This window comes from Oncorhynchus keta, chromosome 15, assembly GCF_023373465.1.
Source record: "Oncorhynchus keta strain PuntledgeMale-10-30-2019 chromosome 15, Oket_V2, whole genome shotgun sequence".
NCBI lineage: Eukaryota > Metazoa > Chordata > Actinopteri > Salmoniformes > Salmonidae > Oncorhynchus > Oncorhynchus keta.
This window is the reverse complement of record NC_068435.1, coordinates 10,079,969-10,105,243: the sequence shown is the minus strand read 5'-3', so window position 1 is coordinate 10,105,243 and position 25,275 is coordinate 10,079,969. Positions and strand designations below refer to the sequence as shown.

Below are 25,275 nucleotides of genomic sequence, written 5' to 3'. Positions count from 1 at the left end.
GGATTTTGCAGTGTGTCAGGTTCTTGTGAGAGACTATTTTCATCAAAAGCAGCATTGGTTTGTTCGTTTCCATGCGAGATTAGTACTGTAAAGCCACATTGGTACTTGTGCTGATTCACTGAGTAAAGGCGGCAGAGATTGCACACATAAAAACCATGACCACGACGTGAGTTGAACACGCAACCTTCTGATCTGGAGTCAGACGCGCTACCATTGCGCCACGAGGTCTTTGACTTCTAACATCTTTGGAGAGGATGCCTAGTTCAGATTTCGATGACTGTATAATTTGGAATGGAGGCCTGGTTCTATGGGGAAATGAACCATCTGACAATGCCACCCCCATCAGCACGTGCCTCTGCCCGGCAGGTTAAGTGCATGAAAACAAGCCTGAAACAAAGTCTAAAGACTGTTGACATCTAGTGGTAGCCATAGGAACTGCAATCTGGGTCCTAACCCATTAGAAACTCAAAAGGCATTCAATTGAAAACTACCCACATCAAAACAATCCCACCTCCTGGATACATTTTCCTCAGGTTTTTCGCCTGCCATATCAGTTCTGTTATACTCAGAGACATTATTTCAACAGTTTTGGAAACTTTAGAGTGTGTTCTATCCAAATCTACCATTGATATGCATATCCTAGTTTCTGGGCCTGAGTAACAGGCAGTTTACTTAGGGAACGTTTCTCATCCAGGTGTCAAAAAACTGCCCCCAAGCATACATTAAACTACCTGTTCGAAGACTGACAATAACATAATTTCATTTAGGATTTTGCAGTGTGTCAGGTTCTTGTGAGAGACTATTTTCATCAAAAGCAGCATTGGTTTGTTCGTTTCCATGCGAGATTAGTACTGTAAAGCCACATTGGTACTTGTGCTGATTCACTGAGTAAAGGCGGCAGAGATTGCACACATAAAAACCATGACCACGACGTGAGTTGAACACGCAACCTTCTGATCTGGAGTCAGACGCGCTACCATTGCGCCACGAGGTCTTTGACTTCTAACATCTTTGGAGAGGATGCCTAGTTCAGATTTCGATGACTGTATAATTTGGAATGGAGGCCTGGTTCTATGGGGAAATGAACCATCTGACAATGCCACCCCCATCAGCACGTGCCTCTGCCCGGCAGGTTAAGTGCATGAAAACAAGCCTGAAACAAAGTCTAAAGACTGTTGACATCTAGTGGTAGCCATAGGAACTGCAATCTGGGTCCTAACCCATTAGAAACTCAAAAGGCATTCAATTGAAAACTACCCACATCAAAACAATCCCACCTCCTGGATACATTTTCCTCAGGTTTTTCGCCTGCCATATCAGTTCTGTTATACTCAGAGACATTATTTCAACAGTTTTGGAAACTTTAGAGTGTGTTCTATCCAAATCTACCATTGATATGCATATCCTAGTTTCTGGGCCTGAGTAACAGGCAGTTTACTTAGGGAACGTTTCTCATCCAGGTGTCAAAAAACTGCCCCCAAGCATACATTAAACTACCTGTTCGAAGACTGACAATAACATAATTTCATTTAGGATTTTGCAGTGTGTCAGGTTCTTGTGAGAGACTATTTTCATCAAAAGCAGCATTGGTTTGTTCGTTTCCATGCGAGATTAGTACTGTAAAGCCACATTGGTACTTGTGCTGATTCACTGAGTAAAGGCGGCAGAGATTGCACACATAAAAACCATGACCACGACGTGAGTTGAACACGCAACCTTCTGATCTGGAGTCAGACGCGCTACCATTGCGCCACGAGGTCTTTGACTTCTAACATCTTTGGAGAGGATGCCTAGTTCAGATTTCGATGACTGTATAATTTGGAATGGAGGCCTGGTTCTATGGGGAAATGAACCATCTGACAATGCCACCCCCATCAGCACGTGCCTCTGCCCGGCAGGTTAAGTGCATGAAAACAAGCCTGAAACAAAGTCTAAAGACTGTTGACATCTAGTGGTAGCCATAGGAACTGCAATCTGGGTCCTAACCCATTAGAAACTCAAAAGGCATTCAATTGAAAACTACCCACATCAAAACAATCCCACCTCCTGGATACATTTTCCTCAGGTTTTTCGCCTGCCATATCAGTTCTGTTATACTCAGAGACATTATTTCAACAGTTTTGGAAACTTTAGAGTGTGTTCTATCCAAATCTACCATTGATATGCATATCCTAGTTTCTGGGCCTGAGTAACAGGCAGTTTACTTAGGGAACGTTTCTCATCCAGGTGTCAAAAAACTGCCCCCAAGCATACATTAAACTACCTGTTCGAAGACTGACAATAACATAATTTCATTTAGGATTTTGCAGTGTGTCAGGTTCTTGTGAGAGACTATTTTCATCAAAAGCAGCATTGGTTTGTTCGTTTCCATGCGAGATTAGTACTGTAAAGCCACATTGGTACTTGTGCTGATTCACTGAGTAAAGGCGGCAGAGATTGCACACATAAAAACCATGACCACGACGTGAGTTGAACACGCAACCTTCTGATCTGGAGTCAGACGCGCTACCATTGCGCCACGAGGTCTTTGACTTCTAACATCTTTGGAGAGGATGCCTAGTTCAGATTTCGATGACTGTATAATTTGGAATGGAGGCCTGGTTCTATGGGGAAATGAACCATCTGACAATGCCACCCCCATCAGCACGTGCCTCTGCCCGGCAGGTTAAGTGCATGAAAACAAGCCTGAAACAAAGTCTAAAGACTGTTGACATCTAGTGGTAGCCATAGGAACTGCAATCTGGGTCCTAACCCATTAGAAACTCAAAAGGCATTCAATTGAAAACTACCCACATCAAAACAATCCCACCTCCTGGATACATTTTCCTCAGGTTTTTCGCCTGCCATATCAGTTCTGTTATACTCAGAGACATTATTTCAACAGTTTTGGAAACTTTAGAGTGTGTTCTATCCAAATCTACCATTGATATGCATATCCTAGTTTCTGGGCCTGAGTAACAGGCAGTTTACTTAGGGAACGTTTCTCATCCAGGTGTCAAAAAACTGCCCCCAAGCATACATTAAACTACCTGTTCGAAGACTGACAATAACATAATTTCATTTAGGATTTTGCAGTGTGTCAGGTTCTTGTGAGAGACTATTTTCATCAAAAGCAGCATTGGTTTGTTCGTTTCCATGCGAGATTAGTACTGTAAAGCCACATTGGTACTTGTGCTGATTCACTGAGTAAAGGCGGCAGAGATTGCACACATAAAAACCATGACCACGACGTGAGTTGAACACGCAACCTTCTGATCTGGAGTCAGACGCGCTACCATTGCGCCACGAGGTCTTTGACTTCTAACATCTTTGGAGAGGATGCCTAGTTCAGATTTCGATGACTGTATAATTTGGAATGGAGGCCTGGTTCTATGGGGAAATGAACCATCTGACAATGCCACCCCCATCAGCACGTGCCTCTGCCCGGCAGGTTAAGTGCATGAAAACAAGCCTGAAACAAAGTCTAAAGACTGTTGACATCTAGTGGTAGCCATAGGAACTGCAATCTGGGTCCTAACCCATTAGAAACTCAAAAGGCATTCAATTGAAAACTACCCACATCAAAACAATCCCACCTCCTGGATACATTTTCCTCAGGTTTTTCGCCTGCCATATCAGTTCTGTTATACTCAGAGACATTATTTCAACAGTTTTGGAAACTTTAGAGTGTGTTCTATCCAAATCTACCATTGATATGCATATCCTAGTTTCTGGGCCTGAGTAACAGGCAGTTTACTTAGGGAACGTTTCTCATCCAGGTGTCAAAAAACTGCCCCCAAGCATACATTAAACTACCTGTTCGAAGACTGACAATAACATAATTTCATTTAGGATTTTGCAGTGTGTCAGGTTCTTGTGAGAGACTATTTTCATCAAAAGCAGCATTGGTTTGTTCGTTTCCATGCGAGATTAGTACTGTAAAGCCACATTGGTACTTGTGCTGATTCACTGAGTAAAGGCGGCAGAGATTGCACACATAAAAACCATGACCAAGACGTGAGTTGAACACGCAACCTTCTGATCTGGAGTCAGACGCGCTACCATTGCGCCACGAGGTCTTTGACTTCGAACATCTTTGGAGAGGATGCCTAGTTCAGATTTCGATGACTGTATAATTTGGAATGGAGGCCTGGTTCTATGGGGAAATGAACCATCTGACAATGCCACCCCCATCAGCACGTGCCTCTGCCCGGCAGGTTAAGTGCATGAAAACAAGCCTGAAACAAAGTCTAAAGACTGTTGACATCTAGTGGTAGCCATAGGAACTGCAATCTGGGTCCTAACCCATTAGAAACTCAAAAGGCATTCAATTGAAAACTACCCACATCAAAACAATCCCACCTCCTGGATACATTTTCCTCAGGTTTTTCGCCTGCCATATCAGTTCTGTTATACTCAGAGACATTATTTCAACAGTTTTGGAAACTTTAGAGTGTGTTCTATCCAAATCTACCATTGATATGCATATCCTAGTTTCTGGGCCTGAGTAACAGGCAGTTTACTTAGGGAACGTTTCTCATCCAGGTGTCAAAAAACTGCCCCAAAGCATACATTAAACTACCTGTTCGAAGACTGACAATAACATAATTTCATTTAGGATTTTGCAGTGTGTCAGGTTCTTGTGAGAGACTATTTTCATCAAAAGCAGCATTGGTTTGTTCGTTTCCATGCGAGATTAGTACTGTAAAGCCACATTGGTACTTGTGCTGATTCACTGAGTAAAGGCGGCAGAGATTGCACACATAAAAACCATGACCACGACGTGAGTTGAACACGCAACCTTCTGATCTGGAGTCAGACGCGCTACCATTGCGCCACGAGGTCTTTGACTTCTAACATCTTTGGAGAGGATGCCTAGTTCAGATTTCGATGACTGTATAATTTGGAATGGAGGCCTGGTTCTATGGGGAAATGAACCATCTGACAATGCCACCCCCATCAGCACGTGCCTCTGCCCGGCAGGTTAAGTGCATGAAAACAAGCCTGAAACAAAGTCTAAAGACTGTTGACATCTAGTGGTAGCCATAGGAACTGCAATCTGGGTCCTAACCCATTAGAAACTCAAAAGGCATTCAATTGAAAACTACCCACATCAAAACAATCCCACCTCCTGGATACATTTTCCTCAGGTTTTTCGCCTGCCATATCAGTTCTGTTATACTCAGAGACATTATTTCAACAGTTTTGGAAACTTTAGAGTGTGTTCTATCCAAATCTACCATTGATATGCATATCCTAGTTTCTGGGCCTGAGTAACAGGCAGTTTACTTAGGGAACGTTTCTCATCCAGGTGTCAAAAAACTGCCCCCAAGCATACATTAAACTACCTGTTCGAAGACTGACAATAACATAATTTCATTTAGGATTTTGCAGTGTGTCAGGTTCTTGTGAGAGACTATTTTCATCAAAAGCAGCATTGGTTTGTTCGTTTCCATGCGAGATTAGTACTGTAAAGCCACATTGGTACTTGTGCTGATTCACTGAGTAAAGGCGGCAGAGATTGCACACATAAAAACCATGACCACGACGTGAGTTGAACACGCAACCTTCTGATCTGGAGTCAGACGCGCTACCATTGCGCCACGAGGTCTTTGAATTCTAACATCTTTGGAGAGGATGCCTAGTTCAGATTTCGATGACTGTATAATTTGGAATGGAGGCCTGGTTCTATGGGGAAATGAACCATCTGACAATGCCACCCCCATCAGCACGTGCCTCTGCCCGGCAGGTTAAGTGCATGAAAACAAGCCTGAAACAAAGTCTAAAGACTGTTGACATCTAGTGGTAGCCATAGGAACTGCAATCTGTGTCCTAACCCATTAGAAACTCAATAGGCATATAATTGAAAAGTATCAACATCAAAAAATCCCACCTTCTGGATAAATTTTCCTCAGGTTTTCGCCTGACATGTCAGTTCTGTTATACTTAGAGACATTATTTTAACCGTTTTGGAAACTTTATAGTGTGGTCTACCCAAATCTACAATTTATATGCATATCCTAGCTTCTGAGTAACAGGCAGTTTACTTTGGGCACGCTTCTCATCCAGATGTCGAAATACTGCCCCCAAGCCATAAGAAGTTAACAGTACCAGTAACCTTAACAGCAACAGCAACAGTAACAGTTACAGCAGCAGTAGCAGTAACAGAAACAGAAACAGAAACATTAACATTAACATCAACATTAAAAGCGACATCAACAGCGACAGCAACATTAACAACAACATCAACAGTAACAGCAAAACTATTCATAAGTCTGCCTGTAGGTCATTACTTTCTGCTGCAAGCAAACAGTAGCTATTTTGAAGAAAACAGGTCTTTGGTTTGGCCCCTTCAGTAGACATTGATGATTTAAACCAGGCCTGGAGTGGCTGTCTGACAGAGTAAGGGGAATGGGAGGAGAAAATGGGATGGGAAAAGAGAGGATGAACCAGGACAAGTGGTTTTTTGGAACCTTAGTGAAATTAAATGAGTAGGTATTGACAGCATCTATCTTTTCCACATGTTTACTGAAATCTGCGCATGTTAGAAACAAGTATGGGTGCCCACAAAGGACAAACTACAGAACAGCGGAGGAGTGAGATATATGGAAAAGGTACTTAAGAAACAGGAGTAGGTATGAGAGTTAAAGGAGTGGAAACAGGAGTAGGGTTGAGAGTTAAAGGAGTGGAAACAGGAGTAGGGTTGAGAGTTAAAGGAGTATAAACAGGAGAAGGGTTGAGAGTTAAAGGAGTGGAAACAGGAGTAGGGTTGAGAGTTAAAGGAGTATAAACAGGAGTAGGGTTGAGAGTTAAAGGAGTGGAAACAGGAGTAGGGTTGAGAGTTAAATGAGTATAAACAGGAGTAGGGATGAGAATTAAAGGAGTATAAACAGGAGTAGGGTTGAGAGTTAAAGGAGTGGAAACAGGAGTAGGGTTGAGAGTTAAAGGAGTATAAACAGGAGTAAGGTTGAGAGTTAAAGGAGTATATACAGGAATAGGGTTGAGAGTTAAAGGAGTGGAAACAGGAGTAGGGTTGAGAGTTAAAGGAGTATAAACAGGAGTAAGGTTGAGAGTTAAAGGAGTATATACAGGAATAGGGTTGAGAGTTAAAGGAGTCTATACAGGAATAGGGTTGAGAGTTAAAGGAGTGGAAACAGGAATAGGGTTGAGAGTTAAAGGAGTATAAACAGGAGTAGGGTTGAGAGTTAAATGAGTATAAACAGGAGTAGGGTTGAGAGTTAGAGGAGTATGAACAGGAGAAGGGTTGAGAGTTAAAGGAGTGGAAACAGGAGTTGGGTTGAGAGTTAAATGAGTATAAACAGGAGTAGGGTTGAGAGTGAAAGGAGTATAAACAGGAGTAGGGTTGAGAGTTAAAGGAGTATAAACAGGAGTAGGGTTGAGAGTTAGAGGAGTATAAACAGGAGAAGGGTTGAGAGTTAAAAGAGTATAAACAGGAGTAGGGTTGAGAGTTTGAGGAGTATAAACAGGAGAAGGGTTGAGAGTTAAAGGAGTGGAAACAGGAGTAGGGTTGAGAGTTAAAGGAGTGGAAACATGAATAGGGATGAGAGTTAAAGGAGTATAAACAGGAGAAGGGTTGAGAGTTAAAGGAGTGGAAACATGAATAGGGATAAGAGTTAAAGGAGTATAAACAGGAGTAGGGCTGAAAGTTAAAGGAGTATAAACAGGAGAAGGGTTGAGAGTTAAAGGAGTGGAAACATGAGTAGGGTTGAGAGTTAAAGGAGTGGAAACAGGAGTAGGGTTGAGAGTTAAATGAGTATAAACAGGAGAAGGGTTGAGAGTTAAAGGATTATAACCAGGAGAAGGGTTGAGAGTTAAAGGAGTATAAACAGGAGGAGGGTTGTGAGTTAAAGGAGTATAAACAGGAATAGGGTTGAGGGTTAAAGGAGTGGAAACAGGAGAAGGGTTGAGAGTTAAAGGGTAGGTGGTAAAAGAAAAAAGAGGATTATGTGAGAGTGGGAATATTCAGTGTCACTTTATGTTAGAGTTGACATCAATTGTAGCAAAACTGAAACATTACCCATTGGGGTGAAATGAATTATCTTAATGCTGAAAACGGTCTGCCATGATTTCACTCTGTATAGAATAAATAATATCCCTTTAAAACAAGACTTTGCCTCAGATAGGTAATAGTGACATAGTCAATGGATAAACAGTTTGGGGACCCTTGTACTCCTGTACAAAATCTTTCTGTCTCTATATCCAATCCTTTTTCCAAACCAGATTCAGGATGTGACGGTGGGGGTACTATTACAGTACATCACAGAGGATGTACATCTGTCCTATTCACTATTATAGTAGAAGGTCATAGCGTGTAGTTCTGTAAATGCAAGAGGGTTGTACACTGTGCACACCGCAGCAAAAAGCGTAGTCCCTCCCCGTTTCAGCCTGAGTTGGTTCCTCGTGAATACTACCCAGTGCATCCCTCTTGCATTTTCATAACTACACACTGTGACATATGGTAATTGTACATGATAAACGTTCTCAGATATCATTAGTATATCATAACTGTAGCATTGCCGTGACATCACAGTAGATAAAGCCAGTTTCACCTTGACCAGTTGGTGGAATCTCCTTTGCATGATCACCTTTTTTAGAAACGCAATGTCCTCATTTCTGTCCATTATAGGTTTCATCCCAGAGATCACCAAGGACAGCAGTTCAAACACACGTGAAGCAAAGGAGAGAAGAGTTACACACGCACACACACACTCCTCTCCCTCCATTTACAAGAGGGTCAGTCGGAGGGTCATAAATAACCCGTCAGAGCAGAGGACAAGGTCAGGGGTCATGAGGGAGGAGTCAAAAGGTGTCAGAGGTCAAACCAAGGGTGTGGTGAAAACATCAGCTAGGGGAGCCCATGTAAGGTATTCCCAAACATACCATCTTATGACATCTACATGTCAGTATGCCAAATTAGTATTCAATGTCTTCCTTTACAAGAGGGTCATAAACAGACTTTCAAGGTAAATATTAATGCTGTGCAGGTCACAGGTCACTCCATCACAAAAACACTCTCCTCCAAACGTACCTATTGGTCCAGTGGAAAGACTCAGCAATACACCTTGTCTGTGGAAAGATAGCTTGGTGAGAATGTTGATATCTACATGCAGTAGTGACATTTGGCTGTATTCACTCATCCCTTTATTTTCTATCAAGGCAAGTATTTTTTTCATTGTCAATTGGTATTAGATATGTACTGGTTGACCAACTTGGATAGTTGCATTGGCTGGCACGCCATTCCTAAACAAATGACAACAGAATTATGATTTGACCTATTATCAGAGATGACATTTACTGGAGCATACGGTGAACCTGTCCTGTTCTGTGGAGTCTCAGCCTCAGATGTTTAATGAAGTGTCCGACGATCTTAAAGGAGTAGAAAAATGAAAGGAAACCGAAGTCGTGTTCCTTTTTATGGTATTGCTGCCACCAAGTGGATAAGAGAGGCAATGACATGTTCTTTTTAAAAACTTTTTTAAAAATTGAACCTTTATATAACTAGGTAAGTCAGCAACGAACAAAATATTATTTACACGCTGGGCCAATTGTGCGCTGCACTATGGGACATGTCCTGTTTTGAAGGTCTATTATTTTGTTTTGTGTGGTACCCGACTGATTTCAGATAGAAATGTGAGTTATAGATCTGTAACTCTAAGGCTGGGTTCACACAGGCAGCCCAATTCGGATATTTTTTTCACACTAATTGGTATTTTGACCAATCACATCAGATCTGTTTATACATCAGATCTTCTTCAGAGCTGATTGGTCAAAAGACCAATTAGTGAAGAAAAAAAGAACTACGCTGTCTGTGTAAGCGTAGCCTCATTGAAAGCAAGTCTTTCAATAGTCCACAATCTTTCTACAGTCCACATGGCGTCATGTCATTGAAGTGTACGTTCACTCTCACCCAATTATATAAGTCTATGCTCTCACCATGGAATCATAGCTTTTCTGTCCTTCATATGGCATCATTGATTGATTGTACACTGAGACAGATCAATCAGCATCTGTGGAATACATGAAAGCAAGTATACAGGCTGAAGACCTATATTCCTAAACAGCTGACTAACATGCAACTTAGTCCGTTTGTGACTTAAAGTTAACAATTAAAAGATAACTATTGTATTAGGTGGCCCCAAAAAAATGACTCAATAATTTAAAGAGAATAGGAAAAACTAAGAAATGGTGCTTAATAAATCAGACTAGCTGCATACTGTTCGTGTCTAAAGTGCTGCATTTATTCGTCATTAATATTAATTAATTTGTTTGTTTTTTAATTCTCTAGAGCAATAGGATTAAAATAATGGTAAATAAAGTTGCTGTCAATATGCAATTCAGCAAGCTCAGCACAGTCCAAATAAGGTAACACTCACCAGAGAGAAGGTGGGGGTCCATTTGAACAGCCACATGTAAACAGAATAGGAGACAAAAATAGAGTAAAAGCAATGAGCCAGTCTGAACCAGACAGTATTAGCCCAATGTGACTATCACCAGTTTCCTTCCCCTTAAAAGTGTTCCAATCAGTTGTATGTCGTTGGTTACTTTAGACCTGAGTGGACTAGACCAGGCAATGCCAGATAAAGTGATGGTCTGATGTCGCCTCATCATTAGTCCTATACAGACAGACAAGGATACAGAAATACAGCATTGGTCCTGATCAGTAGGTTATCCAGAACAGGGTCAATCAAAAAATAGGCTCTCCGGGCTGTGTTCTTACTGGTACCGAAGGGCCAGTGTATGTGGGCTTTTGTCTCAGCCTAGTGCTATGAAATTCAATTAACTTGCAATACTTTAATTAGTTATAATGGGTAGTACTGTGCACAGCCCATGGAAGAATGAAAAACACTAGGGTAGAGACTTGGGGTTGGTTTATAATTATGTCATGTTGCATTGGGCCCTTTGAGTTGTTTAACTTTAGACTATCCGACATACTGGGCCGGGGCAGGGAAAGTGCAAAGACCTATACTACTATACTTTTTCAATCATCAAATGTCATCGGCCATGTGCATTCTCAGAGATGGGCTTTGTTGTTATTTCAACCACTGCAATTCGTCTGACTGCATTGCAAATCATTGATTAGGTGAAGGGTTTGCGAACCTTTTTCGACAAGGGAGTATCCCGGAAATAGCTAAGTGTGTGGAGGCGGGGCTGATTTCATTGCTACGCCTGTTTCCTTTCACTGGCACTGCACAGAAGAGATTGTGCAGTTTAGGCGAGCAAATAATGGACCAAAGGCCAACATAGCTATCCACTGTGCAAATCTAGTTGCTGGCCTTCCCAGCTGGCTAACTAATTACCAAGGCATCACCAAGATAAATTAACTGAAGACGATAATACTATTTTGTTGTCAATAGTTCACCCCCTTCGCGCACACACACATCAACACGGCATTGATGGTAATGCATACAAGGAAACAACCGAGACTCAGCGATGGGTAAACGACCATACATTTTGTCACTTCTCTTTGACAGCTCTTCCATTCCCTTGACATAATAATGTTAGCTATGTAGCTAAGGTTTTCATTTATCTAGCTAGTTAGTTACAACTAGCGAACTACGTTGTCGCTAGGTAACTAACGTCAGTAGCTACAGTGGCTAACTAGTTAGCTAGTATAATATTTTTTTTGCAGCATCAACATTTCAAATGTGTGCCTATAGCTAGCTAACTTTCTTTTGTCTATATTTCAGGTGTACCGACCGAAGGGATTCACAACCCTATCAGGTAAAGCAAGTGAATATAGCACGTTAGCTAGCTACGTAGTTAGCAAGTGTGTTAGCTAGCTAACGTACGTTAACTCGTAAGCCATGCAGGCCTTTAGCTGGCTTTTAGTTTTGCAACTCAAAAGCCTTGGTTCAGGATTTGGCAAAATTACCGTAACGTCAGTGAACACACGTTGGGCTACAACTAGTTTAGTTAAATTACCTAGCTAATTAATGCTGAACAATAACCCATAGTTAACCAACAAGCTAGCTGCCGACTGTATTCCCCTTGGCGTAACATTAGCCAGCTAGTCGTTAGCCAGCTAACGTTAGCAAGCTATGTTTATTTTTACGCGATAGCTAGCTAAGTTAAATACAGTCCTTGATAGCCAGTTAGATAACCAATGGAGCATAACGATCTAATATTTTAGCTATCGATGTTGATGGTGTGAATACTGCACAAAGGATGGATGTAGTAACCATTGTAGTAACTAAGAATACGTAAAATGGCTCAAATTGCAGTACAAGAAATTGACAAATGTAGACAAAAAATAAGTGGTTTAAGGAAGCTAGTTAGCTAGCTTTGCAATAAACAACGTTACAAACGGTTGTGCATACATAGCTAGGCAGGAATGAAAAGTACAGCACAATCAATGTCAAAAGTAGGAAGTAGGCCTACAGTATCATATGTCAGTGGGTGGAAAGGTGTTCATCCATAAAGAGGAAACGTTGAATTGCTATGTTGACTGACACAAGCCTATATGTATTGCAGACACACAAATCCCAGCCCAAGAGTCAATCTACCACCCTTCACCGTCACGATAAAATGCGAGATGGGTTGTCAGATCCTACACCACCCTACAAAATGCTCCGACACTCTGATGAAAGTCCAGTCAATAAGCACAGTGACGGACACAGCAAAACAAAAACATTTCACACACTCCGAGGCCAAGATGGTGGTAAGCTCAAAGAGAAAGAACCTAGCTAAAGAACCTTTTCTCTGTATTTTGGTAATATTACTTAAATGTTTTTGCTTGTGTGCACAGAGAAGCTTGCTTTTGATTAGCCAGTTCAGGTATCCTAGCCTGGTCCTAGATATGTGTATGCTGTTTAGCCAATTCCTGTGGGCCTTGTTATGCCAAACAACCCTAGGAGTTTGCTATACAAGCACCACCATATCTGGGTCCAGGCTAGAAATAGCCTACAGCAAACTGTTGATTTACACTGTAAATTGGGCTATTGAGAGCTCTTGGACTACTTCCGCATACATGACACCTGCTCAAAACATGCATGGCTACTTGTGTACAACAAGACGTTGAGTCTGTAAGGCCCAATTCATGACTGAAGATATCCACACAACTGTTGGTCAAGTCTATACACAGACGTCAAAGCAAGATTAACATGAAACGTATGTTGCTGAAGTTCCACAGGGGCTTTTTTAAGCTAGTTAACTCGACGTTGTCTTGTCAAATGAGAGAGTATTGTAGAATGACAAAACCGTAGTGCACCTAGGCTAGCTACATTACTATGCTGCTTTTGGGCACTAAAATATACAATTTTGACATACTGTACCTTGGTACTTAATGAAATGGAAAGCTGCTGTAAATTCCATGGTATTGCAAACATCTTTTGTTCAATGGATAGGGGGTAGCCTAACCTGTCATGTCTATGGTTGCTAATAGTGTGGTCTCCTTTGTAAATGTTCTCATATCATTTCTTTTAAAGGGACCAGCTGCTCTCCGCAAGAGAATTCTCACAACCACAGCTCCAACTCGCACTCAAATCAAAGCAAGGCGTCAGACACCGTAAGATACCTCGTTGTACTTGAACCAGTGATTTCTGAAAGTAGGCATCCACCAGGCTGGGGTTCTAACATGGGTCTCTAAGCCACAGGACAAGCTCTGCTTGTTTACAGTTCAGTTTTGTGTGACAAATTATGTCAATCGGCTCTGTCAGGATGTTGTGTAAAGGATGATTATTCTCTGGTGTTTGTCTCCATCCATCCTCATGATGATCTGTCTATCAAGAAATACTTTTTTTCAGCTCACAAGAGTTTTTTGTTGTTATTGCCTACATTCACAACCAGAAACAAACCCATCTGCAGAGAAACAATGGACTAGAGCCCCTGGAACTGAAGGGTTAGCTCAGCATACGCTTGTGTCAAGAAATTACCTGGTGAATGGACCTGAAGCGACCCAGTAGCCAAGTATCACTGCTAGCCTTGTAGGACACATCCTCATAGCCTCAGGTGTAAATCTGTCCTCTATATAGGCAGGGTAACACAGATATGCAGAGTTTCAGAATATAGATATACACCCTGACATCCACATTTGACTGAGGCAGACTAGCCTAAATAGTGTACAGGATCAGCTTGCTTTTATTAATAGCAAGTCGAATCAATCAATTATTGAGTAAGTCAAATCAAGTTTTTATTAGTCACAGGCGACCTTACAGTGAAATGCTTACTTACAAGCCCCTGTATCTCCCACACCGATTTTCACATTAGAATCTGATTACTAGCCGCTAGCCTTTATCCTGATTTTCCAAAAGTAGGCCTACTTGAACCCAAAACCTACGCTAGTGTTAAGTTAGTTGACCTTTATGTTGTGCCTTCTTCCCTCAGCCTCACGAGCCTGCAGACGACTGGTCGGAGCACATCAGCTCCTCGGGCAAGAAGTACTACTACAACTGCAGGACTGAGGTCTCTCAGTGGGAGAAGCCCAAAGACTGGCTGGAGAGGTAAGGCCTCGACTAATGGAAAAACAATGTCTCACTCATAAACATCATACTCTTCTTCTCTTTAGCTTAAACTCTTCCGTTTCTACTTTAAATCGCAATACAGTCCAATATGTCCCAATATCCCCTATTTCTGAACCTCATCGATTGAACATGCTGAAAGGTCCCATAACTTCGGTAGAGTAACTTCGGTAGAGTACAGGTTCTGATATTAACACTCCCATACTGAATTCAACCAGCAGTTACACTGTTTAATTAAACGTAATCCTGACAATGACCTTCAGTTTCTGTATTTCGTTGTGTCCAGAGAGCAAAGGCAAAAAGACCCGTCTAAGAGAGAGTCCAACACGTTCCCTAAAGACCGGGACTACAGACGAGAGTCTGTGGACACAGCCACCACAAGTAAGTATGAAATCTACAGAGGGGGTCGTTTATGGGAGTTGTTGTCTAAGATTCAGATACACTAACCACATCTGGATTTTGATGTTTGCCTCTTTAAATAAAACTTTATTTGTTGTTATAGTATGACTATACCTTTGTGAAATGTGCAATCATCTACTGTCTTAGAATTTGGCCGCGTGTCGATGGTAAGAAGTGACTTATTTCCTCATCCTCCTTCGTCTGCACTGATCTGAAAAGACTTGACAACTGTATGTGTTATGGCTATGGCACCTTTTCAATGAACAAAATGGAGAGGAGTACAGCAAGTCAGTCTGAACCACAGAGAGGTGCATCCTGTCTATCAAGCCAGAGTCTCTTCAGTCCTGTTCTTCCTTTCCCTCCACAGAGAGTACTTCAGGGGACAAGTCATCCTCCAACACTGCTCCTTCCCAGTCATCTTCCTCCACCAATCCGGGCCTGAACCAAGCCTCTGGCTCTAACCCCACCCCCTCCTCATCCTCCTCCATGGTCCCTGTGTCCCCCTCTGTCCAATCTCAGGCCTCGGGCCTGCTCCAAGACCCCGCCCTCCTGCGGCAGCTCCTCCCAGCGCTGCAGGCCACCCTGCAGATGAGCAATGGCAGCATGGACATGGCCAAGATCAATGAGGGTGAGTCGCCCAACACCACATTTCTCCTTCTTGAGCTTTAGCAGACCTGGGTCCAAATAAGCTCTGCCTGAAAATAGGACTTAGGGTTCAAAGGTCAACTCTGGAGTATGATGTGATCCTTGTAACTAGATGCAGCATAGGTATTGAAAAAAGCCTTTGCTATACTGAAATGTGAAACACAAATTTGGATTTTCTGATGTCTGAAGTGATCATATTACAACAGAGCCAGTGGGTTTGGCTTCAGAAGGGTCTTTTCATATCAGGTTAGGAGAAGCTAAAAGACTACAGTTGTCGGCGACTCGAACACGCAACTGTCGGTCCCTAGCTGTACACTAATCTAGCCGAACATGCAACTGTCGGTCCCTAGCTGTACACTATCTAGCCGAACATGCAACTGTCGGTCCCTAGCTGTACACTAATCTAGCCGAACATGCAACTGTCGGTCCCTAGCTGTACACTATCTAGCCGAACATGCAACTGTCGGTCCCTAGCTGTACACTAATCTAGCCGAACATGCAACTGTCGGTCCCTAGCTGTACACTATCTAGCCGAACATGCAACTGTCGGTCCCTAGCTGTACACTATCTAGCCGAACATGCATCTGTCGGTCCCTAGCTGTACACTATCTAGCCGAGCATGCATCTGTCGGTCCCTAGCTGTACACTATCTAGCCGAGCATGCATCTGTCGGTCCCTAGCTGTACACCATCTAGCCGAGCATGCATCTGTCGGTCCCTAGTTGTACACTATCTAGCCGAGCATGCATCTGTCGGTCCCTAGCTGTACACTATCTAGCCGAGCATGCATCTGTCGGTCCCTAGCTGTACACCATCTAGCCGAACATGCATCTGTCGGTCCCTAGCTGTACACTAATCTAGCCGAACATGCAACTGTCGGTCCCTAGCTGTACACTATCTAGCCGAGCATGCATCTGTCGGTCCCTAGCTGTACACTAATCTAGCCGAACATGCAACTGTCGGTCCCTAGCTGTACACTATCTAGCCGAGCATGCATCTGTCGGTCCCTAGCTGTACACCATCTAGCCGAACATGCATCTGTCCGTCCCTAGCTGCACACCATCTAGCCGAACATGCAACTGTCGGTCCCTAGCTGTACACTATCTAGCCGAGCATGCATCTGTCGGTCCCTAGCTGTACACCATCTAGCCGAACATGCATCTGTCGGTCCCTAGCTGTACACTATCTAGCCGAACATGCATCTGTCGGTCCCTAGCTGTACACTATCTAGCCGAACATACATCTGTCCGTCCCTAGCTGCACACCATCTCGCCGAACATGCATCTGTCCGTCCCTAGCTGCACACCATCTAGCCGAACATGCATCTGTCCGTCCCTAGCTGCACACCATCTAGCCGAACATGCATCTGTCCGTCCCTAGCTGCACACCATCTAGCCGAACATGCAACTGTCGGTCCCTAGCTGTACACTATCTAGCCGAGCATGCATCTGTCGGTCCCTAGCTGTACACCATCTAGCCGAACATGCATCTGTCGGTCCCTAGCTGTACACTATCTAGCCGAACATGCATCTGTCGGTCCCTAGCTGTACACTATCTAGCCGAACATACATCTGTCCGTCCCTAGCTGCACACCATCTCGCCGAACATGCATCTGTCCGTCCCTAGCTGCACACCATCTAGCCGAACATGCATCTGTCCGTCCCTAGCTGCACACCATCTCGCCGAACATGCATCTGTCCGTCCCTAGCTGCACACCATCTAGGCCACAATCGTTTTGATCCCCAGTCTGATATTTCAGAATACATCTCATTGGGTTTGATTTCTAAAGTTTCTGTTACTCAGACAGGATCAGATATTGAATAGGCTTAATTCACCATATCGAGATAAAAGGAGTAACTCAATTGAGGGAAGGGGTTTGTGGGTCCTATTCTTGTGCATGGGCGATCCTGAGACAATCGCTTCTCGTCGACCACATGGGTTGTGAATATAAAATAATCTCATTAAACTACCGATTCAATGACAGATTTGCGTAGCCTATATCCCTCAATCTCAACTCTGGACCTCAAAGCCAGTTCTATTGATTTGTCTCATTGTTCCCCTCGTAGGGTAAAAGTCCAATATCATGTCTGCTCACCTCTTTTCTACAATTGATTATTGTATAATGCTGCCATTTTGAAAATCACTGTCACTCAACAACCTGTCTCTCTTGATATTCATGTATGGACTGGTCTGTGCGTGTTGCATACATAACACGCATATGGGTGCCTGTATCTGTGTGTGTGTTTCTCATTGTCCTGTGTTGTTTTTCTCCTCTAGTCCTCGCGGCTGCTGTTACCCAAGCTTCCCTGCAGTCTATGCTTCATAAACTCCTCACTGCTGGACCGTCTGCTTTCAACATCACTGCTCTTCTTTCCCAAGCTGCTCAACACTCCAACCAAGGTATGGCTGCTGTCACACGTCATCACCTTTTTTTGACGTCTCTCTCTCTCTGTTAGAATGGTTTTTCATTCCAGTGTCTCCTGGTTGATGTATAGAACTAGGATATATAGAATTACACTTATATTCAGATAGAAATACATTGGGAGGATTCGCCTTTTGGATATTTTCAGGTTAGCTGTTGTTGTTGGGAGGATCCTCCTATTGGATATTTTCAGGTTAGCTGTTGTTGTTGGGAGGATCCTCCTATTGGATATTTTCAGGGTAGCTGTTATTGTCGGGAGGATCAAGTCAAATGTATTTATATAGCCCTTCGTACATCAGCTGATATCTCAAAGTGCTGTACAGAAACCCAGCCTAAAACCCCAAACAGCAAGCAATGCAGGTGTAGAAGCACGGTGGCTAGGAAAAACTCCCTAGAAAGGCCAAAACCTAGGAAGAAACCTAGAGAGGAACCAGGCTATGTGGGGTGCCCAGTCCTCTTCTGGCTGTGCCGGGTGGAGATTATAACAGAACATGGCCAAGATGTTCAAATGTTCATAAATTACCAGCATGGTCGAATAATAATAAGGCAGAACAGTTTAAACTGGAGCAGCAGCACGGCCAGGTGGACTGGGGACAGCAAGGAGTCATAATGTCAGGTAGTCCTGTGGCATGGTCCTAGGGCTCAGGTCCTCCGAGAGAGAAAGGAGAGAATTAGAGAACGCACACTTCGATTCACACAGGACACCGAATAGGACAGGAGAAGTACTCCAGATATAACAAACTGACCCTAACACATAAACTACTGACCCTAACACATAAACTACTGCAGCATAAATACTGGAGGCTGAGACAGGAGGGGTCAGGAGACATTGTGGCCCCATCCGAGGACACCCCCGGATAGGGCCAAACAGGAAGGATATAACCCCACCCACTTTGCCAAAGCACAGCCCCCACACCACTAGAAGGATATCTTCAACCACCAACTTACCATCCTTAGACAAGGCTGAGTATAGCCCACAAAGAAGGATCCTCCTATTGGATATTTTCAGGGTAGCTGTTATTGTTGGGAGGATCCTCATATTGGATATTTTCAGGGTAGCTGTTATTGTTGAAAGCTTTAACTGAAGATTTGACCAAAGTCTTTCAAGAAGATGTATGGGCGTCGTTCAGTTCAGGGCAACGTATGCTAGTTTTTGTTGTTGAATAATCTATCAAATTTGGCTATGGATGTATTTAACCAGGGTCGTCCTCTAAGCAACGATATCCACTGCTTTTCATTAAAGTTTTGGATGCATAAGAAAAAATCAACCTTTAGAATGACTCATGTCTTTATAGGCATATTTATAATGTAGTTATACCCTTTGTGTATGTGAGGTTAAGGCTGTTCTTATTAAAAATAGTACCTTTGTCTTATTCGCCTCCTGGACACGAACCAATAGCGGCCCTGCAGGCAAGTCAGTCGCCCATATCACTAACGTCGGACGCCTCCTCGCCCCGCTCATACGTGTCGCCCAGGAATGGCACGCCCCAGACCAACCTCCTTACCCAGAAACCCCTGCTCAGTATGCCACCCGCCACCTCCCAACCAAAGGTCAGCACCTCCACGGAAACTCTAAGCTTGTCCAATGATATTGTTATGATCGAGGTGTATGGTTTTGTCATTTTAACCCTGTGATCTGTGTTTGTCTTTCTCCCCCCCACCTCAACATTATTTTATCTCTGTCCTCTGCTCTCTTCTCCTTCCCTCTTGCTTGCTTTTAATTTTCTTTCTTATTTTGTCCCTCTGCAGGTTACCCCAGTGAAACCAGGACCAGTTTCTCAGCAGGCTTCAGCAGAGAAACGTCCAGAGGACCCCCGAACTCTCCTACAGCGGAGGTACATAACTAACACATTAGAGGATGCTGCCCTATGTACATAGACTTGAAATCACTTGCAACTTGAATAATATTTACGTATTCTGCATTACTCATCTCATATGTACTGTATTCTATTCTACTGTATCTTAGTCTATGCCGCTCTGACATTGTTCATCCATATATATATATATATTTTTAATTCCTTTACTTAGATTTGTGTGTATTGTTGTGAAATTGTTAGATATTACTGCAGTGTCGGAGCTAGAAACACAAGCATTTCGCTACACTCGCAATAACATCTGCCAAACACGTGTAGGTGACCAATAAAATGATATTTGTTGAATGGTTCTTAGTAGACACGGAGCATTACTTGTATGCCTCCACCATATCGGGTCCTTCTGTAGCTCAATTGGTAGAGCATGGCACTTGTAACGCCAGGGTAGTGGGTTCGATTCCCGGGACCACCCATATGTAGAATGTATGCACACGACTGTAAGTCGCTTTGGATAAAAGCGTCTGCTAAATGGCATATATTATACCATATACACAGCCTTATAAAATGGAAGTACAGCAATCCCGTTTTGTACCCTTGTCAGAAGAATAGTATCACTGGATGAGTGTGGACAAATGTCCTTATTCCTAATGTCACCTACCTCTGTGTCCCTGACCTAGTTGAGATGTACTTGTCTATGTCTCGAAGGGTTGTGTGTGTATATAGAAGCCCTATGATAGTAGCATCTTATCCAATCAACACAAGTGTCTAGGTGTTAGAATAGAGGTAGTTTCTGTCTGCCCCCCGGTCCCTATACTTCCTCTGCTGTCTCTCGTCCAGCAGTCAGGGGAGTCCGCCACCAGGACCTAACAGCAACTCCACCGGTGGCCACTCTGTTCCCAACGCTGCCTCAGGCCTCACCAGCGCTCCCAGCTCCTTCACTCCCTCGCTGGCCTCTCACTTTGACGAGAACCTCGTCAGGCACATCCAGAACTGGCCCGCAGAGCACATCGAGAAGCAGGTAGGACCTCCACTGTGTAGTGGGGACAATTGGTTTTGCTCATTCAATGTTGAGTTAGTTGTTTACAAAGTAATTTGTGCGTTCAACTCAACAGTTTCTAGTAGATGGTAGAATAAGGTATTTGGGTGTATAATGGGGTGAACGTCGAGTTAGTCGTTTTTCTGTCTGGATGTCTGTCAACTGTGACTAATGGGTTAAATACAGTCATTATCAAAATAGTACCACACTGTTTTGATATAACCGTGATACACAGAAGCTGCTACTGTTGAATTACGACTTGGACTAGTCATGCCTTGATGGTAGTAGGATATATGCATGTAATCCAATTGTGTGCATATTATTACGAAACTGCAGTTTTTTACATTTAGTGTAGACTGCACTATCATACAATCAAATGTTGTACCCTTAGATGGCAGTAGCTACACATCCAAGGCCACCCAGGCCACTTCCTGTTTGAAGTTGATAAAAGAGAGGGCGTGGCTAAGCTCACTTTTTGGTTTGGGATGCTATATGGTGGTTGGATTCTGGTTTGGTTTGGGATGCCATGTGGTGGTTGGATTCTGGTTTGGGATGCCATGTGGTGGTTGGATTCTGGTTTGGGATGCCATGTGGTGGTTGGATTCTGGTTTGGGATGCCATGTGGTGGTTGGATTCTGGTTTGGGATGCCATGTGGTGGTTGGATTCTGGTTTGGGATGCCATGTGGTGGTTGGATTCTGTTTGGTTTGGGATGCCATGTGGTGGTTGGATTCTGTTTGGTTTGGGATGCCATGTGGTGGTTGGATTCTGGTTTGGGATGCCATGTGGTGGTTGGATTCTGGTTTGGGATGCCATGTGGTGGTTGGATTCTGGTTTGGGATGCCATGTGGTGGTTGGATTCTGTTTGGTTTGGGATGCCATGTGGTGGTTGGATTCTGGTTTGGTTTGGGATGCCATGTGGTGGTTGGATTCTGGTTTGGGATGCCATGTGGTGGTTGGATTCTGGTTTGGTTTGGGATGCCATGTGGTGGTTGGATTCTGGTTTGGTTTGGGATGCCATGTGGTGGTTGGATTCTGGTTTGGTTTGGGATGCCATGTGGTGGTTGGATTCGATTTGGTTTCGGATGCCATGTGGTGGTTGGGTTTGGTTTGGGATGCCATGTGGTGGTTGGGTTTGGTTTGGGATGCCATGTGGTGGTTGGGTTTGGTTTGGGATGCCATGTGGTGGTTGGATTCTGGTTTGGTTTGGGATGCCATGTGGTGGTTGGATTCTGGTTTGGTTTGGGATGCCATGTGGTGGTTGGATTCTGGTTTGGTTTGGGATGCCATGTGGTGGTTGGATTCTGGTTTGGTTTGGGATGCCATGTGGTGGTTGGATTTTGGTTTGGTTTGGGATGCCATGTGGTGGTTGGATTCGGTTTGGTTTGGGATGCCATGTGGTGGTTGGATTCGGTTTGGTTTGGGATGCCATGTGGTGGTTGGATTCGGTTTGGTTTGGCATGCCATGTGGTGGTTGGATTCGGTTTGGTTTGGCATGCCATGTGGTGGTTGGATTCGGTTTGGTTTGGCATGCCATGTGGTGGTTGGATTCGGTTTGGTTTGGCATGCCATGTGGTGGTTGGATTCGGTTTGGTTTGGCATGCCATGTGGTGGTTGGATTCTGGTTTGGTTTGGGATGCCATGTGGTGGTTGGATTCTGGTTTGGTTTGGGATGCCATGTGGTGGTTGGATTCTGGTTTGGTTTGGGATGCCATGTGGTGGTTGGATTCGATTTGGTTTTCGGATGCCATGTGGTGGTTGGGTTTGGTTTGGGATGCCATGTGGTGGTTGGGTTTGGTTTGGGATGCCATGTGGTGGTTGGATTCTGTTTGCTGCTGCTAATGGAGACCTGGTGGACAGATGAGAGACCCTAATCCTTTTTTAGTTCTAGTCAATATTTAGCCCTCGCCTGGACTATAAAGAGCTGAACCACCAAACAACGCTGCCGCTGGCTGGTCAGAAAGTGGGAGAGTAAAAGCCTCGGGGCACACAGACAAGACATGCCCACTTCAACTTTTGTACACATTTTATAGCCAGTTATAGAACCATTAGGTAGGCCTAGGACTCTAGGCAGGAGCCTTCTTGGTACTCTGACTAACCAGTACTAAAATACATTTCTGATAAATATTTCCTTCTGAAGATGACTAATTAAAACTTTTTTAAAAATGTTTTTCTCTGAAATTTGACCTCAATGCTTTAAGGTTGATGATGTGTGTTTTGATGCAACCCCTCACCCGGTTCTGCCTTTCTCTTTCAGGCAGCACGGTTACGGGAGGATGCCCACAACATGGGCAGTCTCTACATGTCTGAGATCTGCACCGAACTCAAAAACCTCCGATCTTTAGTCAGAGTGTGTGAAATCCAGGCCACGCTGCGGGAACAGAGGTGAGAACAGGACACGCACACACTAGGAATGAGTCTTCACGATAAATTGTTTGTCTTAAAACTGTCCATTTTCTCCCAGAATACTGTTCCTGAGACAGCAGAGCAAAGAACTGGACAAGCTGAAGAACCAGAACTCTTACATGGTCTGAGAACCTGTGTGGGAGATGAAAGACGGTGACCCGCTTTAGGCTGCGGGTGAAGCCTGCAACGCGGTCCTCTATGCCCCATGTGCCCCAGTCTGAACACGTCCGTACCGTCATGAACCAGAGGGCGTCTGAGGATACGGACAAGAGACTGGGCATGTTGAAGACGTCATGTCATGGGTTACGCAATGAAGTGTACCACTGCCCGAGCCCCTGAAAAAGTGTAGATTTTGTCTAGGTATCCAAGATGTAAATTGTTCTATGAAACCACAGGCTAAAATAATACAGAAGCCGTGTTGAGCTTTTCATGGACACCCAAACCAGTGGATTCTGACAAACCTACAGGTCATACCTTTTTTGTTACCTGATAAACTTGGCTGGCATCCTTTTGGATTTGAGAAACTGTTGGACTGTGTTTGTTGCGGTTGATAGACAGTTTTGGTTGGGAATGCATCTTTTTCTCCTCAGACTTGTGGCTTAACTGAAGTTGAGAGGGAACTGAAGGGACTCTGATTGACTTGCGATGTATGAATCACCAACTGATTCCAGGAAGACTCAAATGCCAACACTTCTTCAGCATAGACTTGAAGTGGTGCGTCACATTGCAGATAGGATATCGAACAGCCCACAGGTTAACAGCATATTCTTAAAAGCCAACTTTGATTCCTTCCAGACTCATACAGTTGCTTCTATTCAGTGAGGAATCCTGAATTTAGCAGTCCCAGTTCACTGAGTACTTTTTAAAATGTGAGCCGACCAAGATTCTTAGCTGCTTGACATGAGATGTCTGTCGGTCCACGCTCCCTCCCCCCTGGATGGGAATAGTCTGTAGACTTAGTTACCTGTGACCCCTCTTACGTTGGCCAGGATACTTCTCAGAACATACTGTCCCATGGCGTAACCTTTAGGTCACCTCCCAGTTCCTATCACGAACCCCCAATGGGATCATGCGATAAAGGGCAACGTTCTCGTCGTCCATGACCTCTGCATCAGAACCCCCCCTTTGATCTGTACTTGATAATTTTCCCCCTCTTCTGCTGAACGTTTGATGTTTTTTTTGTTTTGTAAGCTTGTCTGTTTTGTCTTCATCTTGAGTAATTAATTCCTTATGTGCAGTTTCTCTCGATTGTGAAAAAGGGGTCTTTAGTTTCACGTGGTTATGTAAACCTAAATTATTGTTGCACATTATTAATTGCGTTCTTGTGAAGATGATGGAAGAGAGGGTGGAGATGATCTTATGTTCATGGGACTCACCTTTCTCTTGGCTATACCAGCTAATCCAGTACAGCACTAGTTAAATGGAGTCCGTAGTTAACGTTCGCTACATTTGTCTTACTGAAGTTAAACTTTTTTTTTTTTTTGGCCTCAGTAATTAAACATAACTATTTTACACAACAATGCTGTCTCACTCTTTCATATCCAGACTTAGCTACTCCATCCTCAAACTTCTCCGACCAATCAGTGACATACTGTACCGGCCAAAACTTTGGTCTTCAGAGCTGGAGAACTCACTTATCCGATAGTTGGGGATTAGAGGTTTTTGTGAGGATTGGGCGACCATAGCTTTGTATATTATTTCTTAAAAGTATATGAGAATAAAATGCATTATTCTACCACATCTTTTGATATTCTCATTTTTGCCTGTTGGCTATCACTGTTATCACTTTTTATACTGATGTTTTCAGTGAAGCTGTTGCATTGTTCCAGAGATAGTGAGTGAAAAACAACACTGCCTTGCCTCCAACTGACAATGCACAATGTCACTTGTATTACTGTACGGTGTAAACATGTTTGTCATTCAAATGTGATTGCTGCATTAATTCAGCATATTGGCAATGCTGCAAAGTGCTTAAGAAGCACAGTTGTGCTAGTTTAAAATGACATGACGCTCAATTGATCCCTTCGTTGGACACAAGATGGCAATACTGAGCTAGCAATAGTAATGACCTTGTCTTTCATTGTCTCCTAGATTCCCTTGGA

At 43.5% G+C, this 25,275-nt stretch overlaps 1 protein-coding gene and 8 non-coding genes across 10 annotated transcripts; 1 reads left to right on the top strand and 8 right to left on the bottom strand.

Moving 5' to 3' along the window:
- Positions 1–156: 156 nt before the first annotated feature.
- On the bottom strand, positions 157–228 carry trnaw-cca (transfer RNA tryptophan (anticodon CCA)). The gene has a single exon. It is a non-coding gene; the product is annotated as a tRNA-Trp (tRNA).
- Positions 229–922: 694 nt separating this feature from the next.
- On the bottom strand, positions 923–994 carry trnaw-cca (transfer RNA tryptophan (anticodon CCA)). The gene has a single exon. It is a non-coding gene; the product is annotated as a tRNA-Trp (tRNA).
- Positions 995–1,688: 694 nt separating this feature from the next.
- Positions 1,689–1,760, bottom strand: trnaw-cca (transfer RNA tryptophan (anticodon CCA)). Its single transcript has one exon. It is a non-coding gene; the product is annotated as a tRNA-Trp (tRNA).
- A 694-nt stretch (positions 1,761–2,454) lies between these two features.
- trnaw-cca (transfer RNA tryptophan (anticodon CCA)) lies at positions 2,455–2,526 on the bottom strand. Its single transcript has one exon. It is a non-coding gene; the product is annotated as a tRNA-Trp (tRNA).
- A 694-nt stretch (positions 2,527–3,220) lies between these two features.
- On the bottom strand, positions 3,221–3,292 carry trnaw-cca (transfer RNA tryptophan (anticodon CCA)). Its single transcript has one exon. It is a non-coding gene; the product is annotated as a tRNA-Trp (tRNA).
- Positions 3,293–3,986: 694 nt separating this feature from the next.
- Positions 3,987–4,058, bottom strand: trnaw-cca (transfer RNA tryptophan (anticodon CCA)). Its single transcript has one exon. It is a non-coding gene; the product is annotated as a tRNA-Trp (tRNA).
- Positions 4,059–4,752: 694 nt separating this feature from the next.
- On the bottom strand, positions 4,753–4,824 carry trnaw-cca (transfer RNA tryptophan (anticodon CCA)). The gene has a single exon. It is a non-coding gene; the product is annotated as a tRNA-Trp (tRNA).
- A 694-nt stretch (positions 4,825–5,518) lies between these two features.
- trnaw-cca (transfer RNA tryptophan (anticodon CCA)) lies at positions 5,519–5,590 on the bottom strand. The gene has a single exon. It is a non-coding gene; the product is annotated as a tRNA-Trp (tRNA).
- A 5,538-nt stretch (positions 5,591–11,128) lies between these two features.
- LOC118394407 (WW domain-containing adapter protein with coiled-coil-like) lies at positions 11,129–24,913 on the top strand. 2 transcript variants are annotated; one of them, XM_035787584.2, is made up of 13 exons: positions 11,129–11,434; positions 11,688–11,721; positions 12,472–12,658; positions 13,425–13,504; positions 14,323–14,438; positions 14,743–14,837; positions 15,223–15,483; positions 17,777–17,899; positions 19,321–19,472; positions 19,671–19,756; positions 20,570–20,750; positions 23,025–23,152; positions 23,232–24,913. In XM_035787584.2, exons 1-13 carry the CDS (start codon positions 11,394–11,396, stop codon positions 23,299–23,301), a joined length of 1,554 nt encoding a protein of 517 aa, XP_035643477.1. In that variant the 5' UTR covers positions 11,129–11,393; the 3' UTR covers positions 23,302–24,913. The 2 variants fall into 2 exon arrangements, with proteins under 2 accessions (XP_035643477.1, XP_035643478.1); XM_035787585.2 differs by having other exon boundaries at positions 11,131–11,434; positions 20,573–20,750.
- The last annotated feature ends 362 nt before the right edge of the window (positions 24,914–25,275 follow it).